We start from the raw sequence: 26600 nt of genomic DNA, 5'->3' as shown, positions 1-26600 counted from the left end.
TTCATTGTCACAGAAGGCTGTGGAGGCCAGGCCATTGAGTATATTTAATACTGAGATAGATAGGTTCTTAAGTATCAAGAGACTCAAGGGTTAGAGGGAGAAAGCAGGAGAATGGAGTTGAGAAACTTATCAGCCATAATTGAATAGCGGAGCAGATTCTATGGGATCAGTGGCCTAATTCCTGCTCCTATGTCTTATGGTCTTATTATGTGATACATTCAGACTTTATAACTCAAAAGTAAACTGTGTATGATTTAAGCAAAACTCAGTTACAAACTTACCTGACTCAACAACAATAGCATGTACCCCCTCTTCTATATTGGTCCGATCGTCAATCGATGCTGCAGTGGGCCGAGATACTTTCTTAATCCGAATTTCAACTCTGCTTCCTTCTTCGCAGATATCAATGTGAACAGGAATTCCTTGACCAATAAATATTTCCCTAAATCTGGTTGCTGCTATTTCAGCCTCAGTCAATGAATCAAACTTTATATAAATGTAATTTTCATCTTCATGGTAAGTTTGTTTGTCCAAAATATCTTCATCCCCTTCATCAGCACTAAAGAAAAATTCTTCTTCCACATCAGAAATTTCAAAAGACAGTTTTGAATGCAGAAGTCTATGGAGTCGTTTGCCTGCTCTACGGAAAGCATCATCAACCTCACTTCCTGAAGAACTTTCCGGTTCACTGTCAGTGCTGTACTTTATACCAATACCCTCTTTGACCTTCTTAACTGTTTCCTTTACATCACTTGCGATAGTAACTTTTCCACTATGAGAAGTTGCACCAAACTTGTTAGAGACCTCACAAGTATATGTTCCAGTGTCATTTTGTTCCACACCTGTTATAATTAAGGAGCAAGTTCCATCACTGTAATTATCAATGTGATAATGCCTTCCATCAACAATTTCTTCTCCATCTTTGAGCCACTGTACCTTGATTTCAGAGTTACTCTGGGTTACACACTCAAGATGGACAGTTTGTCCAAACTTACTTATCTGAGACTTAAAAACTTCAGTAAACACAGGGGTGACTTGCTGTTTAAGTTCCTTCCTAGTTTTATAGCCTTTAAATGCAGCCTGGATTTTTGTAGCAGCTTCAACGAGAGATGGGTCTTCATTTACATCTTGTAATTGGTCAACTTCAGTGTTTGAAGTCTCCCAGTGTTTCCAAAACTTGTTTGTGGATATAGTTTGTACTTTTCCAGCTACCGTTACAGTGGACTTTCCTGCCTTTTTCAGATAATGAACAAGGGATGGAGTACCAGATCTTGACTCATCATCAGAACTTGTGTAAGAATCACATGTTCTGGACATTTCATCTGTAGATAAATCTTCCAATTCCATAGCTTTTTGTAGCCGGTGCTTCTGAGCTTTGTCATCTTCTTCTGGTACTTCACTAATGGAATCAAGTGTTGGCTCTCGACTCATTCTTCGTTTCTTAGCTAAGGCTTCCCAGAGAAGATGCAAATCGCCTTCTTGTGCTGCCTCAGGTGGCAAGCTTGGTTTCGGAGGAACCTCTTCCCCATCTATTAGTTCCACTGTAACTTGGTCTGGCTCCTGTGGAACTTCCAAATCTTGGGTTGGGATGGGTTGCATCACAGCTGCAGACAGTAAGACTCAATTACTTAAAACTAGCACTTACTAATTGTACAGACACATTGAAATAATGGCAACAGAAAAAGTGATAGCCCAACTGATTAGAACAAAGTTAGGTCCACCATACATAATAAAACAGAATTTATAGACACAATGATGTTATGAATACTGAGAAGATTTTAGAATCAGCATGAAATGCATTTAGACAGGAATCTATTTGTAATCTTGAATTACAAATTTTTAAATATTTTCTAATTCTTAGGTTGCGTTGTAATAGTACATTGTAGTAGTTCATTTGGTAGTATATAATGATAGTATATTTGTTACTACGTTAAATATTATCATCTATACATATTTTTATGCAAATATGTCTTTCATCACAGAAAGGGAGGGAATTTAAGTCACCCAGTTCTCCTGCACAGTCAGTTAGCATGTATATAAACTGAAGCCAAAAGATGAGTTTTTATTAATGAACATTCAACCTCTATGCCGGTCCTTCAGTTTTATTTTCAAAAATTTATGAAGTGATAATACAACAGGCTGTATTTCTAAACTATATTCAATTTTTTAAGAAAATTAGTTCATCAGCCTGTCCCATATTGGCATTTTTTTTTAAAAGAGTTACATAAGTGACTTATGTTGCTGATTTATAAGGAATTTTTTTCTTGGTAAAAGATTTTAGCTAATTTATTTATTTCCAAATTACACAACATATTATCTCAAGCTTCTCAGGTTACTTCCTTGATATGTGTATAATTTACAGAAGAAACCAAATGATCTTTGGACAATTTTTTATTGCAATTATCCAATTAGAGATAAATGAGAATCTTGATGGGCTGACGTTTTAATTGATCACCCTGATGTTGCTCCTCAGGATCATACAACTGCTTGCCATTCACAATCTGGGAGTGAAAATGGTGACAGCAAAACAAAGTCAAATGGGATAGGTTTTCTGGTCTCCAGATTGTTGCAAGGTCAACGTGCAACTAAAATGCTTGTCAGGGTCCTGCATAAATCCTGATGTGTGCACCAATGTGGGATTTACCAATGGCAATTCCCCTGCTTTGTACCATCCTCTGTGAATACTTTCAACTCTGCATTAGAGTTACAGACTTCACTGTAGTACTTACCCTGGGTAGGTATCCACAAAATGTCAGATTAAAAATGAGTCTAATAACTGTGACCCCTGACACCTCTCCCCATCACTTCATATGACCCTTCAACTAACCCCCAGACAAACTAGCCACTCTTGTGGCCACCCAACAAGGCCCCTTACTCCTTTAACAATTGCCTAATCTGAGCACCCGACCAACCTTTTGGCTGAACCAAACCATCCATCAAATCACCTTACTACCCCTAAATTCTGACATGAACCTTATATCCCCATCTACCTATCTGACCTGACTAACCTTCCCAATGGACTATCCATCTAAGAGCAAGTGAGGACTGCAGATGCTGGAGACCAGAGTTGAAAAATGTGATGCTGGAAAAACACAGCAGGCCAGGCAGCATCCGAGAAGCAGGAGAATCGACGTTTCGGGCATAAGCCTGAAGAAGGGTTTATTCCTAAAGAAGGGCTTATGCCCGAAACGTCGATTCTCCCACTATCCATCTAACCCTACACAACTAAACATTCCAACCCATCCTGACCACCCTAACCTAACCACCCATTCAGCCACCTACTCCCTCTACCTATCCATGCCTCATTACTTATTCACATCACGCTGTTCACAGATCTCCTCATTTATCCATGTCCACCAGTACCTACTCACTTAACAGACCAATTCCTTCTTTCACTCACTCACTCACATTGAAACTAAACTAGCGAACATATCAAACAGGGTAAGGCAATCCAAAACTAGAGAACACAGGTTTAAGGTGAGAGGGGAAAGATTTAAAATGGACCTAAAGAGCAACTTTTTCACACAGAAGGTGGTGTATGGAACAAACTGCCAGAGGAAATGGAGCCTGTACAATTACAACATTTATAAGGCGTCTGGGTGGGTATACGAATAGGAAGGATTTCAGAGGGATATGGGCCAAATGCTGGCAAATGGAACTAGATTAGTTTAGGTTATCTGGTCAGCATGGACGAATTGGACTAAAAGGTTTGTTTCTGTGCTGTACATCTCTATGACTATAGTGACCCTGATTGCCCCAAGCGGTTAACTGATTGATCCAAGTCTCAGACTGATGTCAGATAATACCCTAGACGTACTGTGCCCCTTAGCAGAACCGAGGACTACCTCCCCTTAGACCTTCAGAAATGGCTATTTTGTTGAAGCACATATGTTTGCTGTGTAAACTGCTGGCACAGTCTGCATGTCTGAAACTGAAGTAGTACAGTGTTGTTGGGGAACATGTCCCGCCACTAGACTGATCATTGCTGGCAAATGTAGCCAGTTTTCCAGCTCTGTGGTTCGTGATATAAGCAACACATGCCAGAAGTATTGTGATGCTCCAAGTTCTGAATGAGGCAGCCATGTGCAAAAAGGCAGAGGTTCTGTGAGATGCTGAGGAATGCTGGCCAAGATTGCGTCCCAAGGAATGAATGATGAGTTGGAACTACCAATTAATCATTCTGAGAACGCCAACAATGTCAGAATCTAGTTTCTCTCCTCTGCCTAGTAAAATAGTAGACTGCATAGAAATGAGGCAAGTTCATGAAACAATTAGATGTTTAACACGTGAATAGACCTCATGCCACGTACTAGAGAGATTCTCAACTTGCGTTTTTGATCTTGCCACATTTTATCAACTGATTCAGGGGCTGGGAAAGTTCCACTTTCCTGCCCCGACACAAAATGTGCCAGATTTGAATGCAGGACTTGGGATTCCTGAATTCTGGTATTTTTGCTGCAACAAAGAGTACTGTTGTGGTGAAAATCAGGGCTAGATTTTTTTTCCACAGTAAAACTAACTTTTGATTTGTTTTTGGGGAATTTTGTGTTGCCAACTGGTTGAATTAGAAACTGAATTTTTTTCTACTTTTTGCTTTGAAGTACAGAACCAAACATTTCAATATTAGATGAAATGCAAGAAACATGGAAACATCAAAATTAAGAGCAAGGATAACCATTTGGCCCTTTGAGCCTGCTATATCATTCAATATGATATGGTTGATCATCAAACTCAGTATCCTGTTCCCACTTTCTCCCCATAGTCTTTAATCCTTTTAGCCCTAAGAACGTTCAATGGTTTGCTGTGAATTGTTTCTGTGGCAGCAAATTCCACAGGCTCACTATTCTTTGGATGAAGAAATTTATTTATAGAGTCATAGAGATGTACAGCATGGAAACAGACCCTCCAGTCCAACCTGTGCATGCCGACCAGATATCTCAACACAATCTAGTCCCACCTGCCAGCACCTGGCCCATATCCCTCCAAATCCTCCTATTAAAGATATTCTGTAAATCTTCTTGAAAATTTAACGTTTTCACAACTTCTGATCATATATTTGTATTTGTTTTTGTTCTTATTGCAATTTCTGTAAATAAGACTATATTTTTTTCCAAATGACTTTCAACTTTGTCCTGAAAGACTTGCAAAACCTAGGTCAAGATCAAGTCAATTCATCTTATTTTAAGCCTTATTGTTGCTAAAGTAAGTAAAGATCTGGGCTTCATATAAACCTCAGTTATGAAGTTAAAAATTGGAGTTCTAACTATGTCTAGGTTAATGATTTTAATCTTCACTGTTCATAATATTAACTTTTTGTGACATGATGGAAACAGAAAAAATATACCATAGAAATTGAGAATAAGAAATCTTAAATATGTTTCTCATGATGTGGATGGCCTAAGTGAGACCTTGTGCTATGGTATTAATTTTAAGACAATGGACTATTTTAGAAAATACTGTACAGCAAATGACTGTTTATGTCACTTCAAAGGACTTTAAAGACCAACCATGTATCTTGGACTGCAGTCACTTTTAGACTAAGCTGCTTAAGAGTCACACTTCCTTTTTCCGAACATTATTAGTGAACCAGTTGTTTTGTTTTACAACGATTCAGCTGCTTTGTGGTCTCTGTTTTGGTTCAACTCACTAATTTATCATTATTACATTGCATAATTTTCCAGGGGAATATTTGAACTCAACTTCAAAAACTGCTTGTCTGCCTAACTGTTTCTCTCTGTCTCTGGGTTTCATTTCCATTTTTCATTGACTCCTCCACACACACCCCCATTGCACCCCCCCCCCCCCCCCAAACTCTTCTTCATCAGAAAATAACCCAAAATGTTAATTGTTTTTTCTCCACAAATACTGCCAGACCTGCTGTGATTTTGCAGCAATTTCTGTTTTAGTCTCTGATTTCCATCATCCGCAGTTCTTAGTTTTCTTTTCAAAAATTGCCAATTTAGTATTATTAACATTGCGTTAACATACCTACCATAAAAGCTTCACTGTGAATATGATTAATGTGTTAGTATATTGCAAAAAGAGCAAAGTAATGATTTACCATCTATACAAACTTCAGCAGATGTTTTAATGTCTGAGGACAGCATGCAAGTGTATTTCCCTTCATCTTCAACACTGCACTTGTGAATAGTCAAACAGTGTTTCTTTCTATCACAAATGATCTCATACTTGCTGCTTGACTCAATTTGCTGATCGTTCTTTAGCCATTTAACATTCACGCATTCAGTTGAAAATTCACATTCCAGTTTGCCAGACTCTCCATTATTTATAGTAACATTAGAGAGAGGAATGATAACAGTGACGGGAACCTCTGCAGAATAGAACAAAATAAAAATCTTAGATTATTTTACAGTATGCAAAATTCTCTTGCAAATTCAATTATCATTGCAAATACACAACCCAATGAAATGTAAATTCATAATTATGGGTGGTTCATAATTAAGTAAAATTGACAAAAGTTTTAAGAAAGCAATTTTATAAAGACTTGTGTGTGCTGCTGAATGACAACAATTTGAACTAGTGTATTCTAACATGATTTATAATAGCTATTATCAAAAATCACAAAGAGAACAACAGATCAAAAACACAGCAAGAGAGGTGGGTTTTTAGAAGCATCTTTTGAAGCAAAATTTTAGAAGCATTTATAGGAGAGAGTAGCAGAGAAGTATAAGGAAGGATTTTCAAATCTTAGACCTTAGGCAGCCAAAGGTTTCTGTGTGCGCCAAAGTGCAGATGTGCGAAAGGCAAGTAGGGTTTAGGAGGGTGATATGATCAGAAAGGATGAGGAAAGCAGAAAAAGTTCCAGAATTGAGATGTTGCCAGACCGGGTCAACATAGATCAGTGATCACAGAGGTTATTTATTACATATATAGATTCAGTTCTAATGACAGTTCCTCCCACTAGCTGGTATGAACTCCATGTTGCTTCCTTGGAGAAGTCTGACAAGAATTTAGTTTCCTCAGACACTTGCCACATTCAGGCACTCCATATAATCAAGGGGAAGAGGTGGTTGACCAATGTTCCAAAGCCTTGCCCAGATCAGCCATTGGATACAGCTGAGTGGAAGGATGGGGGTAGGAGGCAAGGCAGCTTTCAGCGGAACTCCAGCCACCGGATTCCTGTTGTTTGGTCTGTTGGTCAGGCACTGATCAATGAAGGATGCTCCACCCTACACCACCCTTATGAGGTCACAGAAAAATCCAAAGGATTTGCAGGCTGGCCTTGTGGAAATGGGAAAGCTGTTTTGAGTCCCATTGAAGCCCTGAACTACCACTAAATTCCAATGGGAGGGCTCTTATGGCATAGGGATAGTATCCCTACCTTTGAACCATGAGGTCCAGGATTAAGTCCCGCCTGCTTCAGAGGTGTCTAATAACAGGTCTAAACAGTTTGATTAGAAAATATCTAAATTCCAATGGGTTTAGGGATAACCGATGTTAAGTGGCACATTAATGAACCTAATTGATGAACCTCATTGACAGCCCATCTCCAGCAAGCAGAATTCCTTCAGCCTTCCCACTCCCAACTTATGGGGGAGTTTTCCCACACTGGTTATCTGATGTGGGTATTCCTGCCAACATGCCTGTTTCAGTGGACTTCTTTAAATTCTGCCTATACAATAAATGTTAGTTAAGGGAACACCATGCTTAGTGCTGATACACTGAAAGATGGCTGATATGATTCCTCGCTACCCAAAAGAGACAGATCAAGTCCAGTGAACTATAGTTCAATTGTTGTAATATCAGCAACAAACATAACAGAATTCTTCAAAAAATATAAAACAGATAAACATCTAGAATATGAGCAACCATCATGGATTAAGGATATTCTTAGTCAACCTTTTTGAATTCCTTGAAGAAGCAGTGGATAGGGTAGTTCAGGATAAAAGAATAGAAATAATACATTAGGATTGCCAAAAGACATTCAGTAAGTTAATATAAGAGAAAATGATAACTTTAGTCAGAATATGTGGATTGATATCTACTCAGAAGTAGAAAATGGATAGCAAGCTGTCTACAAAACAGAAAGCAGTTCCACTCATGGTAATTACTCAGTTTGGAAATTGTGGGAAGTGGTATTGCACAAAGATTGGTATTTAGACAGTCATTGTTCATTGTTTACATAAATAATTTGGATCCAGAATCAGAATCAGAAACAGAATTTCAAAACTTGCAAATAGTATCAAATTAAAGGGAATGTAGCTCATAGACAGGAGTAGAAATACAGGAGCTGGAGTAGTCTATACAACTTGTCGAGCCTCCTCTGAATATGACAAAATAAAGAAAAAGTGTTAATAAACGTAGCAGAATGAGCATGCAATTTTGATAAGAATTTCAATAATTGAGGAGTAGAATATAGAGAGAATAAGGAGGCTGTATACTTCTTGGAAAAGCTAACTTCTCAATAGACTTCAGAGGAATTTATGTGGCAGTGCAGATGCACAAATCAAAAACAATAATATCATATGAGAAAAAGGATACGTATCCCTGAGCTTTATTTTTTAGAAGGATAGAACTGAAAAGCAGGGAAGTTATGTTAAACTTATTCATAACTTTGTTCAGATCAAATTTCAGCTGCTATGAACAATCCTAATCTCTATAAATTAAAACGGCTGTATCATGTGCTAGTGAGGCTAGGAACAGAGTGAGGTGCAGCTGAACACGTGGCTGCAGAGCTGGTGTAGGTGGGAGGGCTTCAGATATGTGGATCATTGGAATACCTTCTGGAGTAGGTGGGACCTGTACAAGGAGGACGGGTTGCACCTGAACTGGAGGGGTACCATTATCATGGGCAGGAGGTTTGCGAGAGCTCTTCGGGAGGGTTTAAACGAGTTTGGCAGGGGGATGGGATGGATCAAAGGAAAGGATAGCTGGTGAAGAGGCAGATACAGCATGCAGAGGTTCTGTGAGGAAGGACAGACAGTTGATAGAGCAAAGTTGCAGTCTGTGCAATGGATTGAAGTGTGTCTACATCTGCAAGAGGTGAACTTAGAGCATGGATCAGTACTTGGAGCCATTACGGAGACTTGTTAACACAGGGGCAGGAATGATTGTTGGATGTTCCGGGGTTAAGATGTTTCAAAAGGAATAGGGAGGAGGTAAAAGAGGTGGGGGAAGTGGCATTGCTAAGCAGGGATAGTATCAGAGCTGCAGAAAGGGAAATCATCGAGGGGGGGTTTGTCTACCCAGTCATTAAGGGTGGAAGTCAAAAACAGGAAAGGAGTAGTCACTTTATTGGGAGTTTTTTTAAAGACCTCCCAATAGCAACAGAGACATGAAGGAGCAGTTTGGTAGGCAGATTTTGGAAAGGCAAAAAAAAAATCAATTTTCCCGCTCCTCGGATGCTGCCTGACCTGCTGTGCTTTTCCAGCACCACTCTAATCTAGACTCTGGTTTCCAGCATCTGCAGTCCTCACTTTTGCCTACTAAATTTTGGAAAGGTGCAGAAGTAACAGGATTGTCGTCATGGGTGACTTTGATTGGAACCTCCTTACGTAAATAGTTTGGACGGAGCTGATTTTGTCAGGTGTGTCCAGGAAGGATTCCTGACTCGACTCATTATGTGGATAGGCCGAATAGAGGGGAGGCCATATTACTTTTGGTGCTTGGCAATGAACCAGGTCAGGTGTCAGGTCTCTCAGTGGGAGAGCATTTTGGTGATAGTAAAAATAAGGAAGTTGTGATCACTATAGTCATGGACAGAGATAGCAGCAGGAATTACGGGAAAATATTTAATTGGGGGAAGGGGGAATTACAATGCTGTTAGGCAGGAACTGTGGAGCATAAATTGGGAGAGCAGATATTCTCAGGGAAATGTATGACAGAAATGTGGAGGTTGTTTAGGGAGCACTTACATGAGGAACAAGTGGATGGCAGAGTGAGGGTAGAGCCAATCAGGGACAGTGGAGGGAATATGTGCCTGGAATGGGACGAAGTAGGGGAGGTACTTAATGAATACTTTGCTTCAGCACTGATTAGTAAGGGGGACCTTGTCATTTGTGAGGGTAACGTGAAACAGGCTGATATGCTTGAACAGGTTGATGTTAAGAAGGTGGATGTGCTGGAAATTTTGAAAACCAAGAGGATAGATAAGTCCACTGGGCCCTACGGATATACCCAAGGTTACTCAGGAAGCGAGGGAAGAGATTGCTGTGCCTTTGGCAATGATCTTTGTGTCCTCACTGTCCACTGGAGTAGTACCAGGTGATTGGAGGGTGGAAAATGTTATTCCCTTGTTCAAGAAAGGGAATAGGGATAACCCTGGGAATTACAAACCAGTCAGTCAGTCTTACATCGGTGGTGGGCAAATTACTGGAGAGGATCGTGAGACACAGGATTTATGATTATTTGGAAAAGCATACCTTGATTAGAGATAGTGAGGGGCAGGTCATGCCTCAGAAACTTTACTGAATTCTTTGAGGATATGACAAAACACATTGTTGAAGGTAGAGCAGTGGATGTGTTGTATATGGATTTTAGCAAGGCATTCACTAATGACTGTCTAGATAGAGAATTGGCTGGCCCACAGACAACAGAGGGTGGTAGTGGATGGCAAGTATTCAGCCTGGAGCTTGGTGACCAGTGGATATTCCACAGGGATCTGTTCTAGGACCTCTGCTCTTTGTGATTTTTATAAATGACTTGGATAAGGAAGTGGAAGGGTGAGTTAGTAAGCTTGCTGCTATGTGAAAGTTCATGGAGTTGAGGATAGTGTGGAGGGCTGTTGTAGGTTGCAATAGGACATTGACAACTTAGACATATTACTAGGGGTGATGGAAATCATGAGGATAAGAAAATTAGCGTTAAAGTGCTTTACCTGAAATGCTCATAGTATTCGTAACAAAGTAGATGAAATAACAGCACAAATCACCATGAATGATTATGATGTGGTAGACATCACAGAGACGTGGTTGTGGAGGGTTCAGGAGTGACAGTTAAACATCAAAGTATTTACAACTTATCGAAAAGACAGGAAGGTGGGCAGAGGGGGCGGGATTGCCTTGTAGTTAAGAATGAAATTAAATCTATGGCACTGATGATGTGGAGTCTGTATGGGTGGAGTTAAGGAACCACAAAGGCAAAAAAGCCATAATGGGAGTTATGTACAGACCTCCCAGCAGTGGTCAAGACCAGGGGTGCAAGAAGTACCAGGAAATGGATAGGATATGTCAGAAAGGCAAGGTCACGGTGATCATGAGGGACTTCAACATGCAAATGGACTAGGTGAATAATGTGGCCGGTGGATCCAAAGAAAGGGAATTCATGGAATGTCCACAGGATGGTTTTTTGGAACAGCTTGCGATGGAGCCCACAAAGGAGCAGGCTATTCTGGACTTAGTGCTATGTAATAAGTCAGACTTTAAGACCTTAAAGTAAGGGAACACTTAGAAAGCAGCAATGATAATGTGGTAGAGTTCAGTCTCCAGTTTGAAAGGGAGAAGGCAAAATCGGATGTAATGGTGTTATACTTCAATAAAAGGTAATTACAGGGGCATGAGAGAGGTACTGACGAAAATCGACTGGAAGGCAGAGCCTAGTGGGGAAGACAGTAGAGCAACAATGGCAGGAGTTTCTGGGTGTAATTGAGGACACAATACAGAGGTTCATCCGAGAAAAAGAAAGATTATCTGTGTGGGGGGGGGGGAGGGGGGTGGAATTACACAGTCATGGCTGACAAAGGAAGTCAGGAAATGTATCATAGAAAAAGAGAGAGCCTATAAAGTGGCCATTGGCACTGGGAAATCTGAAGATTGGGAAGACTACAAAAACAGAGGTTAACAAAGAGAGAAATAAGGAAGGAGAGGATCAAATATGAAGGTAAGCTAGCCAGTAATATTATAAATGATAATCTAAGTCTTTTTCAATACATAAGAAACAAATGAGAGACAAAAGTAGAAATTGGGCCATTCCAAATTGATGCAGGAAGGCTCATGATGGGAGGTAAGGAAATAGCTGAAGAATTTAATAAATACTTTGTGTCAGTCTTCACAGTGGAAGACATGAGTAATATCCCAACAATTAAGGAGAGTCAAGAGGCAGAGTTGAGTATGGTAGCCATTACAAAAGAGAAAAAGCTAAAAGGTCTAAAAATTGGTAAATCTCCCAGGCTGGATGGGCTACATCCTAGAGTTCTGAGGAAGGTGGCTGAAGAAATAGCGGAGGCGTTGGTTGAAATTGTTCAAAAATCATCGCTGTTGTAACCTCTTTTTTCAAGAAAAGGACCAAGACAAAAGATGGAAAATTAGGCCGATTAGCCTAACCTCGGTTGTAGGTAAAATTCTAGAATCCATCGTTAAAGATGAGATTTCTAAATTCTTGAAAGTGCAGGGTCAGATTAGAACAAGTCAGCATGGATTTAGTAAGGGGAGGTCATGCCTGACAAACCTGTTAGAATTCTTTGAAGAGGTAACAAGTGGGTTAGACCAGGGAAACCAGGGATATTATCTATCTAGACTTCCAAAAGGCCTCACGGGAGGCTGCTAAGTAAGGTGAGGGCTCATGGTGTTCGAGGTGAGCTACTGGCATGGATTGAGGATTGGCTATCTGACAGAAGGCAGAGAATTGGGATAAAAGGTTCTTTTTCAGAATGGCAGCTGGTGATAAGTGGTGTCCCACAGGGTTCTGTGTTTCAGTGGACTGGGGGTATTCTGGTGAAATTTGCTGATGATATGAAGTTAGGCGGACAGGCAGGTAGTTCTGAGGAAGTGGGAGGCTGCAGAAAGATTCAGACAGTTCAGGAGAGTGGTCCAAGAAATGGCTGATGAAATTCAATGTGAGCAAATGTGAGGTCTTGCACTTTACAAAAAAAGAATACAGGCATGGACTATTTTCTAAACAGTGAGAAAATTCATGAAATACAAAGGATCTGGGTGTGCTAGTCCAGGATCCTCTAAAGGTTGACTTGCAGGTTGAGTCTTGTTGTCATTTACCTCAAGAGGGTTGGAATGTAAAAGCAGCGATGTGCTACTGAGACTTTATAAAACTCTGGTTAGTCCCCATTTAGAATACTGTGTCCAGTTTTGGGCCACACCTCAGGAAGGACATACTGGCATTGGGGCATGTCTAGCAGAGATTCACACAGATAATCCCTGGAATGGTAGGCCTAACATATGATGAACGGCTGAGGATCCTGGGATAGTATTTGTTAGAGTTTAGAAGGTTGAGGGGAGATCTAATAGAAACTTATAAGATAATGCATGAAAGGAGGATTGAGTTTAAGAGCTGTGAGGTTATGCTGCAGCTCTATAAAGCCCTGGTTAGACGACACTTGGAATATTGTGTTCAGTTCTGGTTGCTTTTTTATAGGAAGGATGTGAAGCTTTAGAGCGAGTGCAGAGGAGATTTTCCAGGATACTGCCTGGACTGGAGGGCATGTCTTATGAAGGAAGGTTGAGAGAGTTAGAACTTTTCTATTTGGAGTGAAGAAGAATGAGAGGTGATTTGATTGAGGTATACAAGATGATGAGGCATAGATAGAGTGGATAGCCAGACACTTTTTCCCAGGGCAGAAATGGCTATCATGAGGGGGCATAATTTTAAGGTGATTGGTGAAAGGTTTAGAGGAGATGTCAGGGGTAGGTTCTTTATATACAGAGTAGTGCGTGGAATGCACTGCCAGCAGTGGTAGTAGAGTCAGATACATGAGGAACATTTAAGTGACTCTTGGATAGGCACATAGATGATAGTAAAATGTAGGGTACATCAGTCAGTTTGATCTTAAAGGAGAATAAAAGGTTGGCCCAACTTAGAGGGCTGAAGGGCCTGTACTGTGTTGTCCTGTTTTATGTTCTATAACAATCAGAAGTATTCAGAAATATGGAACAGGTCCTCCTTTCCAGAAAAGAGAAGACTGACAGGTGATGTAAGAATCCTTCAAAATTACTGAAGGGTATAATAGGGTTAACAGAGAATTTCCTTCCATGTGAGCAAGAAAAGAACTATATGGCTTAAGTATAGGATAGTCACAAACGAATCCAACAGGAAAATTCAGGAGAAACATCTTTTCCCAGATAATAACTAAAAAAATGGAACTCACTACCACAGCTTGTAGTTCAGGTGAACAGCAGAGATGCATTTAAAAGCTAGATAAGTAAATAAAGGAGTAAGTAATAAAAAGGATATTGTTATGATCTCAGCTGATGTTCCTATTGGACATGCTAGATGCCAGCTAGGTGGGTGGCATGGTGGCACAGTGGATAGCACTGCTACCTCACAGTGCCAGAGACCTGGGTTCAATTCCCACCTCAGGCAACTGTCTGTGTGGAGTTTGCATTTTCTCCCTGTGTCTGTGTGGGTTTCCTCCGGGTGCTCCAGTTTCCTCCCACATTCCAAAAATGTGCAGGTTAGGTGAATTGGCCATGCTAAATTGCCTCTAGTGTTTGGTGAAGGGGTAAATGTAGGGGAATGGGTCTGGATGGGGTGCTCTTCAGAGGGTCAGTGTGGACTTGTTGGGCCGAAGGGCCTGTTTCCGCACTAAGTTATCTAATATACCTTGTTTTATTTAACATGATGGTTATTCACTGAAACATAGGGCTTTATTAACAATGAAACAAAAGTTTTTTTAAACAATGAAAGAAAGTAAAATGAAACAAACAAAGCCATCTAAATTTAAGACATAGTTTGAATGATAATAAGACACAGTAAAAGAACATCCCAGCTATTCTCCGAAACCATCACATTACAATTTCACATCCAGAGAAAGAACCCCTCTGTTAAATTTTGAAGTTCAACACAACTGATTTCTCCAATTCTTTCCTGAAACCTGTGAAGTCTTCTTACATGAGTACTTATAAAACAGAGGTTACGCTTCCTCACTTTCAACAGAAGATTTCTAACCTTATACTCCAGTCTGGAAGTTGCAAAACTACCTTTTTACTAAGGCAATTAAGTCCCTGAGTTGTTCTACATTCCATGAAGTACAGAAACAATATGATGTTCATGAGACTAGACAGGTCTTCTTAAAACTGCATTAAAAAATTTCAATCTCTGGATTTCTTAAACCACAATCAATCTATTTTGTTGTAACCTTGTGTGAATAGGTTTGTGATTAACCAGAAGATTAATCAACTGAAAAAATTAAACATATAATCTATCAATCAGATTTCATTCTGGGGTATGACATGTCCAATATTACCATGAGCAGGGATCATAACTTCCATGAAACTGAGCAAAAAGTCAGAATTTTTTTTAGAAAAGGGGTAAAATAAAAATGAGTATTTTCACAACGTCTCAGCATGATGGCATTTAAACATCAAATAACACTGATATAATAGTGACAATTAAAGATCCTAAATGAGTAGTGGAAAATATGTCATATTTTCACTGTTTGATTCAGTTGCCTAATTCTTAACAAAGTATGAAATAGCCTAAAAAAAGGCTCTGAATGGGGATACTGCAGTTTGTAACCAAGTAGTCAAACTATAAAATTTAGCAATATCTAGCAAAATTAGAAAAATTATTTGTGTTTATCTTCTAAGGATGAAGTAGAAAGTAAAACAGAAGAAGTATTTCTTTAGGGATGAAACTTACTGGTAAAGTTACATAGTCTTTCAACTCCACAAATCGTGGTAATATGTGTGCACATGAGGTCACACATAGTTACTTGCTTTAAATTATTTATAGGAAAAAAGATACACATCTAATTTATGGAAGAAAGTGACATTTAGAACACAGAACATAGAACAATACAGTGCAGAACAGGCCCTTCGGCCGTCGATGTTGAGCCGACCTGTGAACTATTCTCAGCTCGTCCCCCTACACTATCCCAAAATCATCCATGTGCTTATCTAAGGATTGTTTAAATCTCCCTAATGTGGCTGAGTTGACTACATTAGCAGGCAGGGCATTCCACACCCTTACACTCTCTGCGTAAAGAACATCTGTCTTAAATCTCTCACCCCTCAATTTGTAGTTATGACACCTCATACACACTGACATCATCCTAGGAAAAATACTTTCACTGTCTACCCTATCTAATCCTTTGATCATCTTGTATGTTTCTATCAAATCCCCTCTTTACCTTCTTCTTGCCAATGAGAACAGGTTCAAGTCTCTCGGCCTTTCCTCATAAGACCTTTCCTCCAAACCAGGCAACATCCTGGTAAGTCTCCTCTGCATCTATTCCAATGCTTCCACATCCTTCCCGAAATATGGGGACCAGACCTGTACACAATATTCCAAGTGTGGCCGCACCAACGTTTTGTATAGTTGCAGCATGATATTGCGGCTCCGGAACTCAATCCCTCGATGAATGAAACCTAACACACCAAACACCTTCTTAACAGCAATATCCAGCTGGGTGGCAAATTTCAGGGACCTATGTACATGGACTCCAAGATCACTCTGCACATCCACACTACCAAGAATCTTTCCATCGACCCAGTACTCTGCCTTCCTGTTATTCTTCCCAAAGTGCATCACCTCACATTTAGCTGCATTGAACTCCATTTGCCACCTCTCAGCCCAATTCTGCAGTTTATTCAAGTCCCCCTGCAACCTGTAACATTCTTCCAAACTGTCCTCTACTCCACCGACTTTAGTGTCGTCTGCAAATTTACTAATCCATCCACCTATGCCTATGTCTAAGTCATTTATGAAAATGACAAACAGCAGTGGTTCCAAAACAGATCCTTGTGGCACACCAGTAGTAACCAGACTCCAGGCTGAATATTTTCCATCAACCACCACTTGCTGCCTTCTTTCAGAAAGCCAGTCTCTAATCCAAACTGCTAAGTCACCCTCAATTCCATGCATCTGCATTTTCTCCAACAGCCTACCATGTGGAACCTTATCAAAGGCTTTACTGAAGCCCATGTATACCACGTCAACTGCCCTACCCTCATCTACATGCTTGGTCACCTTCTCAAAAAACTCAATGAGTTTGAGAGACACAACCTGCCCTTGACAAAACCTTGACTATACATGTTGACTATCTGAAATCAAATTGTTGCTTGCTAGATGATTATAAATCTTATCTCTTATAATCCTTTCCAAACCCTCTCCTACAAAAGACGTAAGGCTCACTGGTCTATAATTACCAGGGTCATCTCTACTGCCCTTCTTGAACAAGGGCACAACATTTGCAATCCACCAGTCCTCTAGTACCAAACCTGTAGACAATGACGACTCCAATATCAAAGCCAAAGGCTCTGTAATCTCTTCCCTAGATTCCCAGAGAATCCTGGGATAAATCCCATCCGGCCCAGGGGACTTGTCTATTTTCACTCCTTCTAGAATGGATAACACCTGTTCATAATTAACCTCAATCCTTTCTAATCTAATATCTCGTACCTCATTCTTCTCCTCAACAATATTCTCCTTTTCCTGAGTGAAAACCGATGAGAAATATTCGTTTAGCACCTCTCCGATTTCCACTGGGTCCACACTTAACTTCCCACTTCTGTCTTTGATTGGCCCTATTCCTACCCTAATCATCATTTTATTCACCACCTACCTATAGAAAGCCTTAGGGTTCTCCTTTATTCTATTTGCTAAAGACTACTCGTATCCTCTCTTTGCTCTTCTCAACTCTCTTTAAATCCTTCCTAGCTGATCTGTAACTCTCCCTCACCTCATCTGAACCATCTTGCCTCATCAACACATAAGCCTCCTTCTTCTTCATAACAAGATGCAATTTCTGTTGTAAACCACGGTTCCCTTACCTTATCACTTCCTCCCTGCCTGACAGGGACATACCTATCAAGGACACGCAATATCAGTTCCTTAAACCAGCTCCACATTTCCATTGTCTGCATCCCCTGCATTTTGCTACCCCATTCTATGCATCCTAATTCTTGCCTAATCGCATTATAATTGCCCTTGTCCCATCGATAATTCTTGCCCTGTGGCATGTACCTATCCCTTTCTATCGCTAAACTAAACGTAACTGAATTATGGGTCACTCTCTCCAAAGTGCTCATCTACAACTAAGTCAAACACCTGGCCTGGTTCATTACCAAACACCAGATCCAGTGTGGCCTCTCCTCTTGTCGGCCCTTCGACATACTGTGTCAGAAAACCCTCCTGTACACATTGGACCAAAACTGATCCATCTGACGTATTAGAGTTATAGCATTTCCAGTCAATGTTGGGGAAGTTAAAGTCCCCCATAATGACCATCCTGTTCCTTTCACTCCTACTCAGAATAATTTTGCCAATCCTCTCTTTCACCTCCCTCGAACTCTGTGGAGACATATAAAAAACTCCAAGCAGTGTGACCTCTCCTCTCCTGTTTCTAACCTCAACCCACACAACCTCAGTAGACGAGTCCTCATCAGAAGTTCTCTCAGCCACCGTTATACTATCCTTGACTAACAAGGCCACACCTCCCTGTCTTTTACCACTTGCCTGTTCTTAATGAAAGATCTAAACCCTGGAATCTGCAACATCCATTCCTCACCCTGCTCTATCCATGTCTCCAAAATGGCCACAACCTATCCATGATGCAAACTCACCTCCCTTATTTCGGATACTTCTGGCATTGAAGTAAACACACTTCAAACCAGTTTGCTGTCTGTCAGCACATTCCTGTGACCCTGGAATCCTGTCCCTGTCCTTCCTACTCTCATCTTCCTGTGCACTGCAACTACACCTCCAGTTCCAATCCCCCTGCTGTGCTAGTTTAAACCCACCCAAATAGCACCAGCAAATTTCTCACTCAGGATATTAGTACCCCTCTGATTCAAGTGAAGACCGTTCTATTTGTACAGGTCCCACCTTCCCCAGAATGAGCCCCAATTATCCAACAACCTGAAACCCTCTCTCCTGCACCACTCTTGCAGCCATGTGTTCAGTTGATATCTCTCCCTATTCTTTGCCTCGCTATCACATGACATGGGTAACAAACCAGAGACAACAACTCTTTGTTCTAGCTCTCAGCTTCCACCCTAGCTCCCTGAAATCCTGCCTTACATCTCTATCTCTCTTTTTACCTGTGTCGTTGGTACCTACATGGACAATGATTTGAGGCTGGTCACCCTCTCCCTTCAGGACCCCAAAGATACGATCCGAGACATCACGGACCCTGGCACCTGGGAGGCAACACACCAACCAGGAGTCTCGTTCGCTCCCAACAAACCTTCTAACTGAGTCTCTAACTATTGAGTCCCCAATGCCTAACACTCTCCTCCTTTCCCTCCTTCCCTTCTGTGCAACAGGGACAGGCTCTGTGCTAGAGACCTGGGACCCACTGCATACCCCTGGTATGTTTACAAATTTACAAATGTAATATCCCATAATTTTCACACAAACCTAACTTACTAAATCATTGTTAACAACATTTTAAGATTCAAGATTTTGAAGTGTTAGGAAGTACCTTTTTTAATTGTGCTCGGAGAAAGAAAATATGACAAGGTAAGCATGCATGCACATTAATACTGAAGTTGTCAGTTTTACAGCAAAATTTCCCAATTTTGATTGCTATGAATCAAGGCCCTACTGCAGCTCTTTTTAGTTGTAAAAATGTGAAGTACATGCAAGTGCATGCACTGCTTAAATGGGTCTGTATTCATTATTCTCACCCAGCAGAACCATCTGTGGTAAATGAACGGGTTCTCCAGCACCTGCCCTATTCAGAGCTGAAACACGGAATCTGTAACCAGTGCCTGGTATTAGATTATCAACAATGAACTCCGTCTCGTCAATCGCTTTTGTGTTACACGGCAACCAGCAGTCGCTGTCAGTTGGTTTCATTTCAACAAAGTACCCTAGTATAGCACTACCACCGTCGCTCAATGGTGTGAACCAAGACAAGGTGACAGACTGGTGGCTTTTTCTAACGACCTCTGGATCTTCAGGCGGGTCAGGAAGGCCTAAACATGCAGAGTTTGAATCATTATTATCTTAATTCCAGAGATGATTATCATACAAATAAAATTCAAACATATTACTTGGTTGTATAAATTAGATTATAAATATAATGAACTTCTTTATGGATAAATTGCATTAATTCTCAACTGGATTAGATTCACATATGCTACTAATTCAAAGATCCATAAACAGTGATTTATTTTGTCATGCATGTAAATCCAGATTTTTTTTTACCATAAATAGATATCATCTCAAGACAAATGAACAGTGAATAAAGCAGAATTAATTAAATATTCAACAAAACTATTTCACATTTACAAATGGAATCAGTACCTCATGCAAAGAGTTGCACTTCTAAAGTTACCTCATTAGATTATTTTCAACTGATTTATCTCAACGGGAGAAATCAGGACTGCAGATGCTGGAGATCAGAGTCGAAGAGTGTGGTGCTGGAAAAACACAGCCGGCCAGGCAGCAGCCGAGGAACAGGAGAATCGAAGTTCCTCATGCGCAAACCTCCTGCTCCTTGGATGCTGCCTGACCGGCTGTGCTTTTCCCCCACCACACTCTTCTATTGATTTATCTGTCAAGCAAAAATGATTCAACTATCTATCTTTCCACTGGCAGCTGATCTATCTAAAACTTAAGTTCATGGGTTGAAGTCATTGTTATGAGGCTCTCACATTTCAAATTTTAACTCAGGGTGGTGTCCTAAGGCCAAACATCTTCAGATGCTTTCTAAATGGCTTTCCTTCGAACTGAAGGTCAGAAGTGGGAACGTTTGCTGGTGACTGCACATTGTTCAGGGTGATTCACCACTTCTTATATGATGAAGTAGTCTCTGTCCATGTGCAAAAAGTTCTAGACAATATCCAGGTTTAAAATTTGTGCCACATAGGAGCCAGGAAATAATCGTCTCTGACATGACAGAATCTTCCCATCTCAACTTGAGAATCAATGAGATTATTACCAATTTTGAATTACCTGTTATCAACCTCCTTGGAGGTTACTACAAAGCAGAATAATGGTAGCATAGTGGAAATATCACTGGATTAGTAATCCAAAGTCTTAAACTAATGATCTAGGACCTGGGTTCAAATCCCATCATGACAGCTGCTAGAACATAAATTCAATTAATATATCTGGAATGAAAAAGTAAAACGATTCAATAATGTCTTTACGGAGGAAAACTGCTATCTTTTCCTGGTCTGGCATACAAGTGATTCCAGACACTCAGCAATGCAAGCATTTTAGCTGAATTAAAAAGTTCAACATTCTTTTAAGTTCAAAGAACACAGAGAACAAAGAACAAAGAAAATTTACAGCCCAGGAACAGGCCCTTTGGCCCTCCAAGCCTGAGCCGATCCAAATGTACCATCTAAACCTGTCAGTCAATTCCTAAGCATCTGTATCCCTCTGCTCCCCACCTACTCATGCACTCATCTTAAATGAATCTACCATGCCTGCCTCTCCCACCTCTGCTGGCAATGCGTTCCAGACGCCCACCACCTTCTGTGTGAAGTACTTGCCATGTGTAGCCTCCGTGGGCGGCACGGTGGCACATGCTGCTGCCTCACAGCGCCAGAGACCCGGGTTCAATTCCTGCCTCAGGTGAGTGTCTGTGTGGAGTTTGCACATTCTCCCCGTGTCTGCGTGGGTTTCCTCCGGGTTCCTCCCACAGTCCAAAAATGTGCAGGTTAGGTGAATTGGCCATTCTAAATTGCCTTTGCGCTTTGACGGGTCGGTGTGGACTCGTTGGGCCGAAGGGCCTGTTTCCACACTATAAGTAATCTAAACTTTCCATCTCTCACCTTGAAATCATGACCTCTTGTTATGGAATCCTTCACCCTGGGACAAAAGCTTGTCTCTATCCAACCCATCTATACCCTTCATGATTTTGTAGACCTCAATATGTTTTTTTTATGAAAATAAACCTAACCTACACAACCTCTCTTCATAGCTAGCACCTTCCATACCAGGCAGCATCCTCGTAAACCTTCTCTGCGCCCTCTCCATAGCGTCCACATCCTTTTGGTAATGTGGCGACCAGAACTGTACACAGTATTCTAAATGCGGCCAAACCAAAGTCTTGTACAATGTTAACATGACTTGCCAGCTCTGATACTCAACACCCCGTCCAATGAAGGTAAGCATACTATAGGCCTTCTTGACCACTCTATCCACCTGTGCAGCAACCTTCAGGGTACAATGGACCTGCACTCCCAGATCTCTCTGCCCATCAACGTTTCCCAAAGCTCTTCCGTTCATTGTATAATTCGCTCTAGAATTAGTCTTGCCTAAATGCATCACCTCACATTTGTCTGGATTGAACTCCAACTGCCACCTTTCTGTCCAACTCTCCAGTCGATCTATATTCTCCTGTATTCGCTGACAGTCCCCTATGCTTTCTGCTACTCCACCAATCTTCGTGTCATCTGCAAACTTGCTGATGATACCAACAGTGCCCTCTTCCAGATCATTTAAGTATATTACAAACAACAGTGGCCCCAACACTGACCCCTGCGGAACACCACTGGTCACCTTTCTCCATTTCGAGAAACTCCCTTGAACTACTACTCTCTGTCTCCTGTTGCTCAACCAGTTCTTTATCCACCTAGCTAGAACACCCTGCACACCATATGACCTCACTTTCTCCTACCATGGGGAACCTTATCAAATGCCTTAGTAAAGTCCATGTATGTTACATCTATAGCCCTTCCTTCATCTAACAACTTGGTCACTTTCTCGAAGAACTCTATTGAGTTGGTAAGGCATGAGGCATGGTCCCCGCTCTCCCCCTCCCCCGCCTGCACAAAACCATGTTGCCTATCACTGATAAGCCCATTCTTTTCTAAATATAAATAGATCCAATCCCTCAGTACCCTCCTCAGCAACTTTCCCACCACCGACATCAGGCTGGGTAGTTCTCCTAAAACACACATTTATTAAATGCGATTTGATTGTAAAGTTATTTGTGAATTGTGGACATTTTTTTATAAAGCAAACTCCCGTTTGCTGTTACGCAATTCCATTCCCTGCACCCAGCCTCAGGATCCTCTGTTTGCAAAATGGAAATTTAGTGTGTTCAGCTAAAACAGGAATGCAATCAGCTTTGTAAGCCTTGTAACTTAGTTTGAAACTGGGAATTGTAGTCTACATTTAGAAGGAATTTTTATTTCAATCTGGGGGAGAATCTTGAGGAGGACTGCAATTCCATGTTGGGGCATCACGTGGTGAGTCGGCTCACGGACTTTCTGGTGAAGAACAGTGCTGCAGTCAGTGATTTTAGTGTTAAAGTGTTAAATTTACTGTATTATTTCATTAAAATATATGATTTAAAGATTTACTTAGACTGTGCTATTATTTGTGTTCGGCTAACTACTATTTTTGTTTCGATTTTTCCTGATATTTTTGATGGTTTGCCGCAACCCTGTTTTTCCCATAGGCTCCACTATTTATACTGCGCAATTTTCTATAGCATGCTGTTGCATGGGAATGCAACTACCGCTTTATAGGCGAACTACCTGTATTTTGAGGAATCAATGTCTGCGAAAGTTAAATTACCTATTCTCTAAATGCATAGGTTTGGAGAAAAAAATTGCCTTAGATGTTCTTCTGAGTGGGATTACAGTACATGCTCTTTTTATTGCACAATATGAATATTTTATTGCTGGAAAAGATACAAACTGTGAAGTGAAATTCAGGGCTATGTGCAGACGTATCTGCCATCTCTTTGGGAATCTGCAAATGTCTGTAAATAGCTAAAATAGAAACAATCTTTTTTTCATTATTTCTCAGAGTAAACTGCTAGATTTTTTTCTATAAAGAAACAGATGTATTGTATTTGGTCTTACACAAGGCATTCGACAAGCTATCTCACAAAATGTTAAGCCATAAGATTGGTGTTGGAGGTAATATATTGGCATGGACAGAAAATTGGCTATTCTGCAACAGGAAACAGCAACTGGGGCATTCTTTTTCAGTTCGGCAACTTGTGACCATTTGGGTTCCATAGGGATGAGTGCTAGGACTGCAATTGTTTACAATGTATGTTAATGACTTGGGATGAAAATTTCAGACAATACAAAAACAGATAGAAAGGCAAGTTGTGAGTGGGAAACAAATGGCTTACAGAGGGATACCGCTAGCTAAAGTAAATGGAAGAAAGTTGACAATGGAGTATAATGCAGTAAGACATCCTAATCTTATACTCCAACCTTTTTGGATAAGGTCCTACGTTCCAATAGGCTTCCTGATTAATTGCTGCACCCAGGTGCTAACTTTCCATGTTTCATGTACAATTACCCCCCAAATCCTTTTGTGTTGCAGCTTTTTGAAGTCTTCTTCTCTGTTTGAACTCTTCCACCCTAAGGGAAAAGACCCTGCTATTCACCTTATCTATATCCCTCATGATTTTATAAACCTCTATAAACCTCAACCTCCAATGCTCAGTGGATAATGTCTAGCCTTTCCAAACTCTCCTCACAAATCAAATCCTCCAGTCCTGATAACATCCTTGTAAACCTCTTCTGCACATTCTCCAATTTAATAATATCTTTCCTGTAGCAGAGTGATCAGAACTGTTCACAATACTCCAAAAGTGGCTCCACCAACATCCTTTACAACCACAACATGACATCCCAATTCCAACTACAGCGGTCTGAGCAATGAAGGTAAGCATACCAAAAACCTTCTTTACCACCCTGTTTACCTGTGACATAACTTTTAAAGAACTATGTACCTGAAACCCCAGGTCTCTCTGTTCAACAAAACTCCCCAGTGCCCTACCATTAACTGTAAGTCCTGCCCTTGTTGTTTTATAAATTTATTAATTTTGGCGTAATGGATCGGATGGATAAATGGGAACCGGTACATGTTGTACACCTGGATTTCCAAGACAGTCCTGAAGAACAGCTAGAAAGCAGGTTGATTTGCAAGATGAAGACTTATTGAGTGAGGATTATTATATCAGCATAGATTAAGAGTTAAGTCATGGACAGAGAGCACACTTAACTGGGACACTTGCAGTCAGGAGGCTGTAATTTGTGGACTGCTGCAAAGATCAGTGCAGAGACCTCAGCTGTTACAATCTATACAATAAGAAACCAAGAATCATGTGTCCAAGTTTGCTGACAATGCAAGGCCAAATTGGAATGTAACCAATGAGATGACAGAGAGGATGTTGTTTCTAAAGTTAGAGGCAGATTAAGTGATGGGCAACAGGATGGCAAATTGTGGGGAAGTATATGGTTATTTACTTTGGTTGTGAGAATAGAAAAGGAGAATATACACTTTAGAACGAATGAAACTTTTACATGTTTCTGTGTAAAGAACCTTTGATGTATTCATATATGAAATATACAAGGTTAGCATGTAGGTACACATTTCTGCACTGCAATGGGTTTGGACTATGAGCATAAGAAAGTTATGTTACTATTGCTTTGGTGAGGTGACACCTAGAACACTATGTGCAGTTTTGGCCTCCATACTTAAGGGTATACTGCCTTGGAGACTGGATAGCAGAAAGTGAGGACTGCAGGTGCTGGAGATCAAAGTCGACAAGTGTGGTGCTGGGAAAGCACAGCCAGTCAGGCAGCATCTGAATAGCAGGGGAGTCAACGTTTCGAGTGTAAGCACTTCATCAGGAATTCTGATGAAGAGTTTATGCTCGAAATATTGACTCTCCTGCTCCTCGGATTCTGCCTGACTAGCTTGGCTTTTCCAGCACCACACTTTTTGACTTGGTGACAGGATAGCAAAGGTTCACTAGATTGGATGACAGCATTGTCCTATAATGACTGGCTCAGTAAATCAAGCTTTTACTGTCTGGAGTTTACATAAGTCAGAAGTAATTTCACTGAACCATGCACAAATCTGACAAGATTTAACAGAGTAGATACTGAAATGTTGTTCCCCATGGGTGGGGACAATAGAAAAAGGGAAGTACAATTTCAGAATAAAAGATTAATCATTTAGGACTAAGATGTGGTGATTTGTTTTTTTTCTGAGGTTGCAAACCTTTAAAATTTCCCAACCCAGACAATCATGGACGCTACCTAGTTGAGTATATCCAAAGTTAAGATAGTTAAATATTCTGATCTTTCAAGAATATGTAGTGTGGGTAAGAGAGTTGAATTTAGGCAGGAGATCAGGTACAATGTCATAGGAAAGCAAAGTAAGCTTGAGGTTTACTCATGTTTCTATTTCTTATCTAGTGTCAGGCATTCCAAGAACACCAAACAACTTCCGCTCGAATGTAAAATTAGTATTTTCAACTTTCGGCTAACAGCTGTATATTCAATCTTTAAAAAACATGTAAATAGTGTGATAAATCAAATTGCATGATTTCACTGATATCAAAATTTAGGACCTTACCAATAACAGTTAACTTTGCTGATGTAATGGCATCTCTTGAAGCAAAAGTTATTTCTCCAGAATGATTTAATTGGGCATTTTTTAGGGCAAGTTTGTATGTGTTGCTTTCTGCCTTTGGTTTCCAATGTTCATCTGACTGGATATCCGTTTCATTTAGATACCAGATCACTTCAGTACCAGGGACCACTTCACTCAATATGCATTCAAATTCAGCCTCATTGCCTTGAATCACTTCAGTATTGGTTAAAGTCTTCAAAATGTTGACATGCCATCCTACATAGAAGACACATATAAATATGACAAATGAAAAGAAGTGTTCTTTACAGACGTAGCGACAAGTATCAAGTCAGCTTAAACTCAAGTAAAGTTTTGTTAGTTTAATCAATTATAGGAAAGCA

The 26600-nt window shown here is 40.5% G+C and overlaps 1 protein-coding gene across 1 annotated transcript in view; it reads right to left on the bottom strand.

Moving 5' to 3' along the window:
* The window catches only part of LOC122550328 (obscurin-like), a 784231-nt gene that overhangs the window by 242083 nt on the left and 515548 nt on the right, over nt 1-26600 (bottom strand). Inside the window, exons 61-64 of the mRNA XM_043691054.1 lie at nt 26203-26475; nt 19539-19829; nt 6062-6331; nt 282-1604 (exon numbers count right to left, since the gene is read on the bottom strand). Coding sequence (XP_043546989.1) covers nt 282-1604; nt 6062-6331; nt 19539-19829; nt 26203-26475 — 2157 coding nt within the window. The remainder of the gene's footprint in view (nt 1-281; nt 1605-6061; nt 6332-19538; nt 19830-26202; nt 26476-26600) is intronic.

Source organism: Chiloscyllium plagiosum, chromosome 5 (genome assembly GCF_004010195.1).
Source record: "Chiloscyllium plagiosum isolate BGI_BamShark_2017 chromosome 5, ASM401019v2, whole genome shotgun sequence".
Taxonomy (NCBI): Eukaryota; Metazoa; Chordata; class Chondrichthyes; order Orectolobiformes; family Hemiscylliidae; genus Chiloscyllium; species Chiloscyllium plagiosum.
This window is presented reverse-complemented; position numbering and strand designations above follow the sequence as displayed.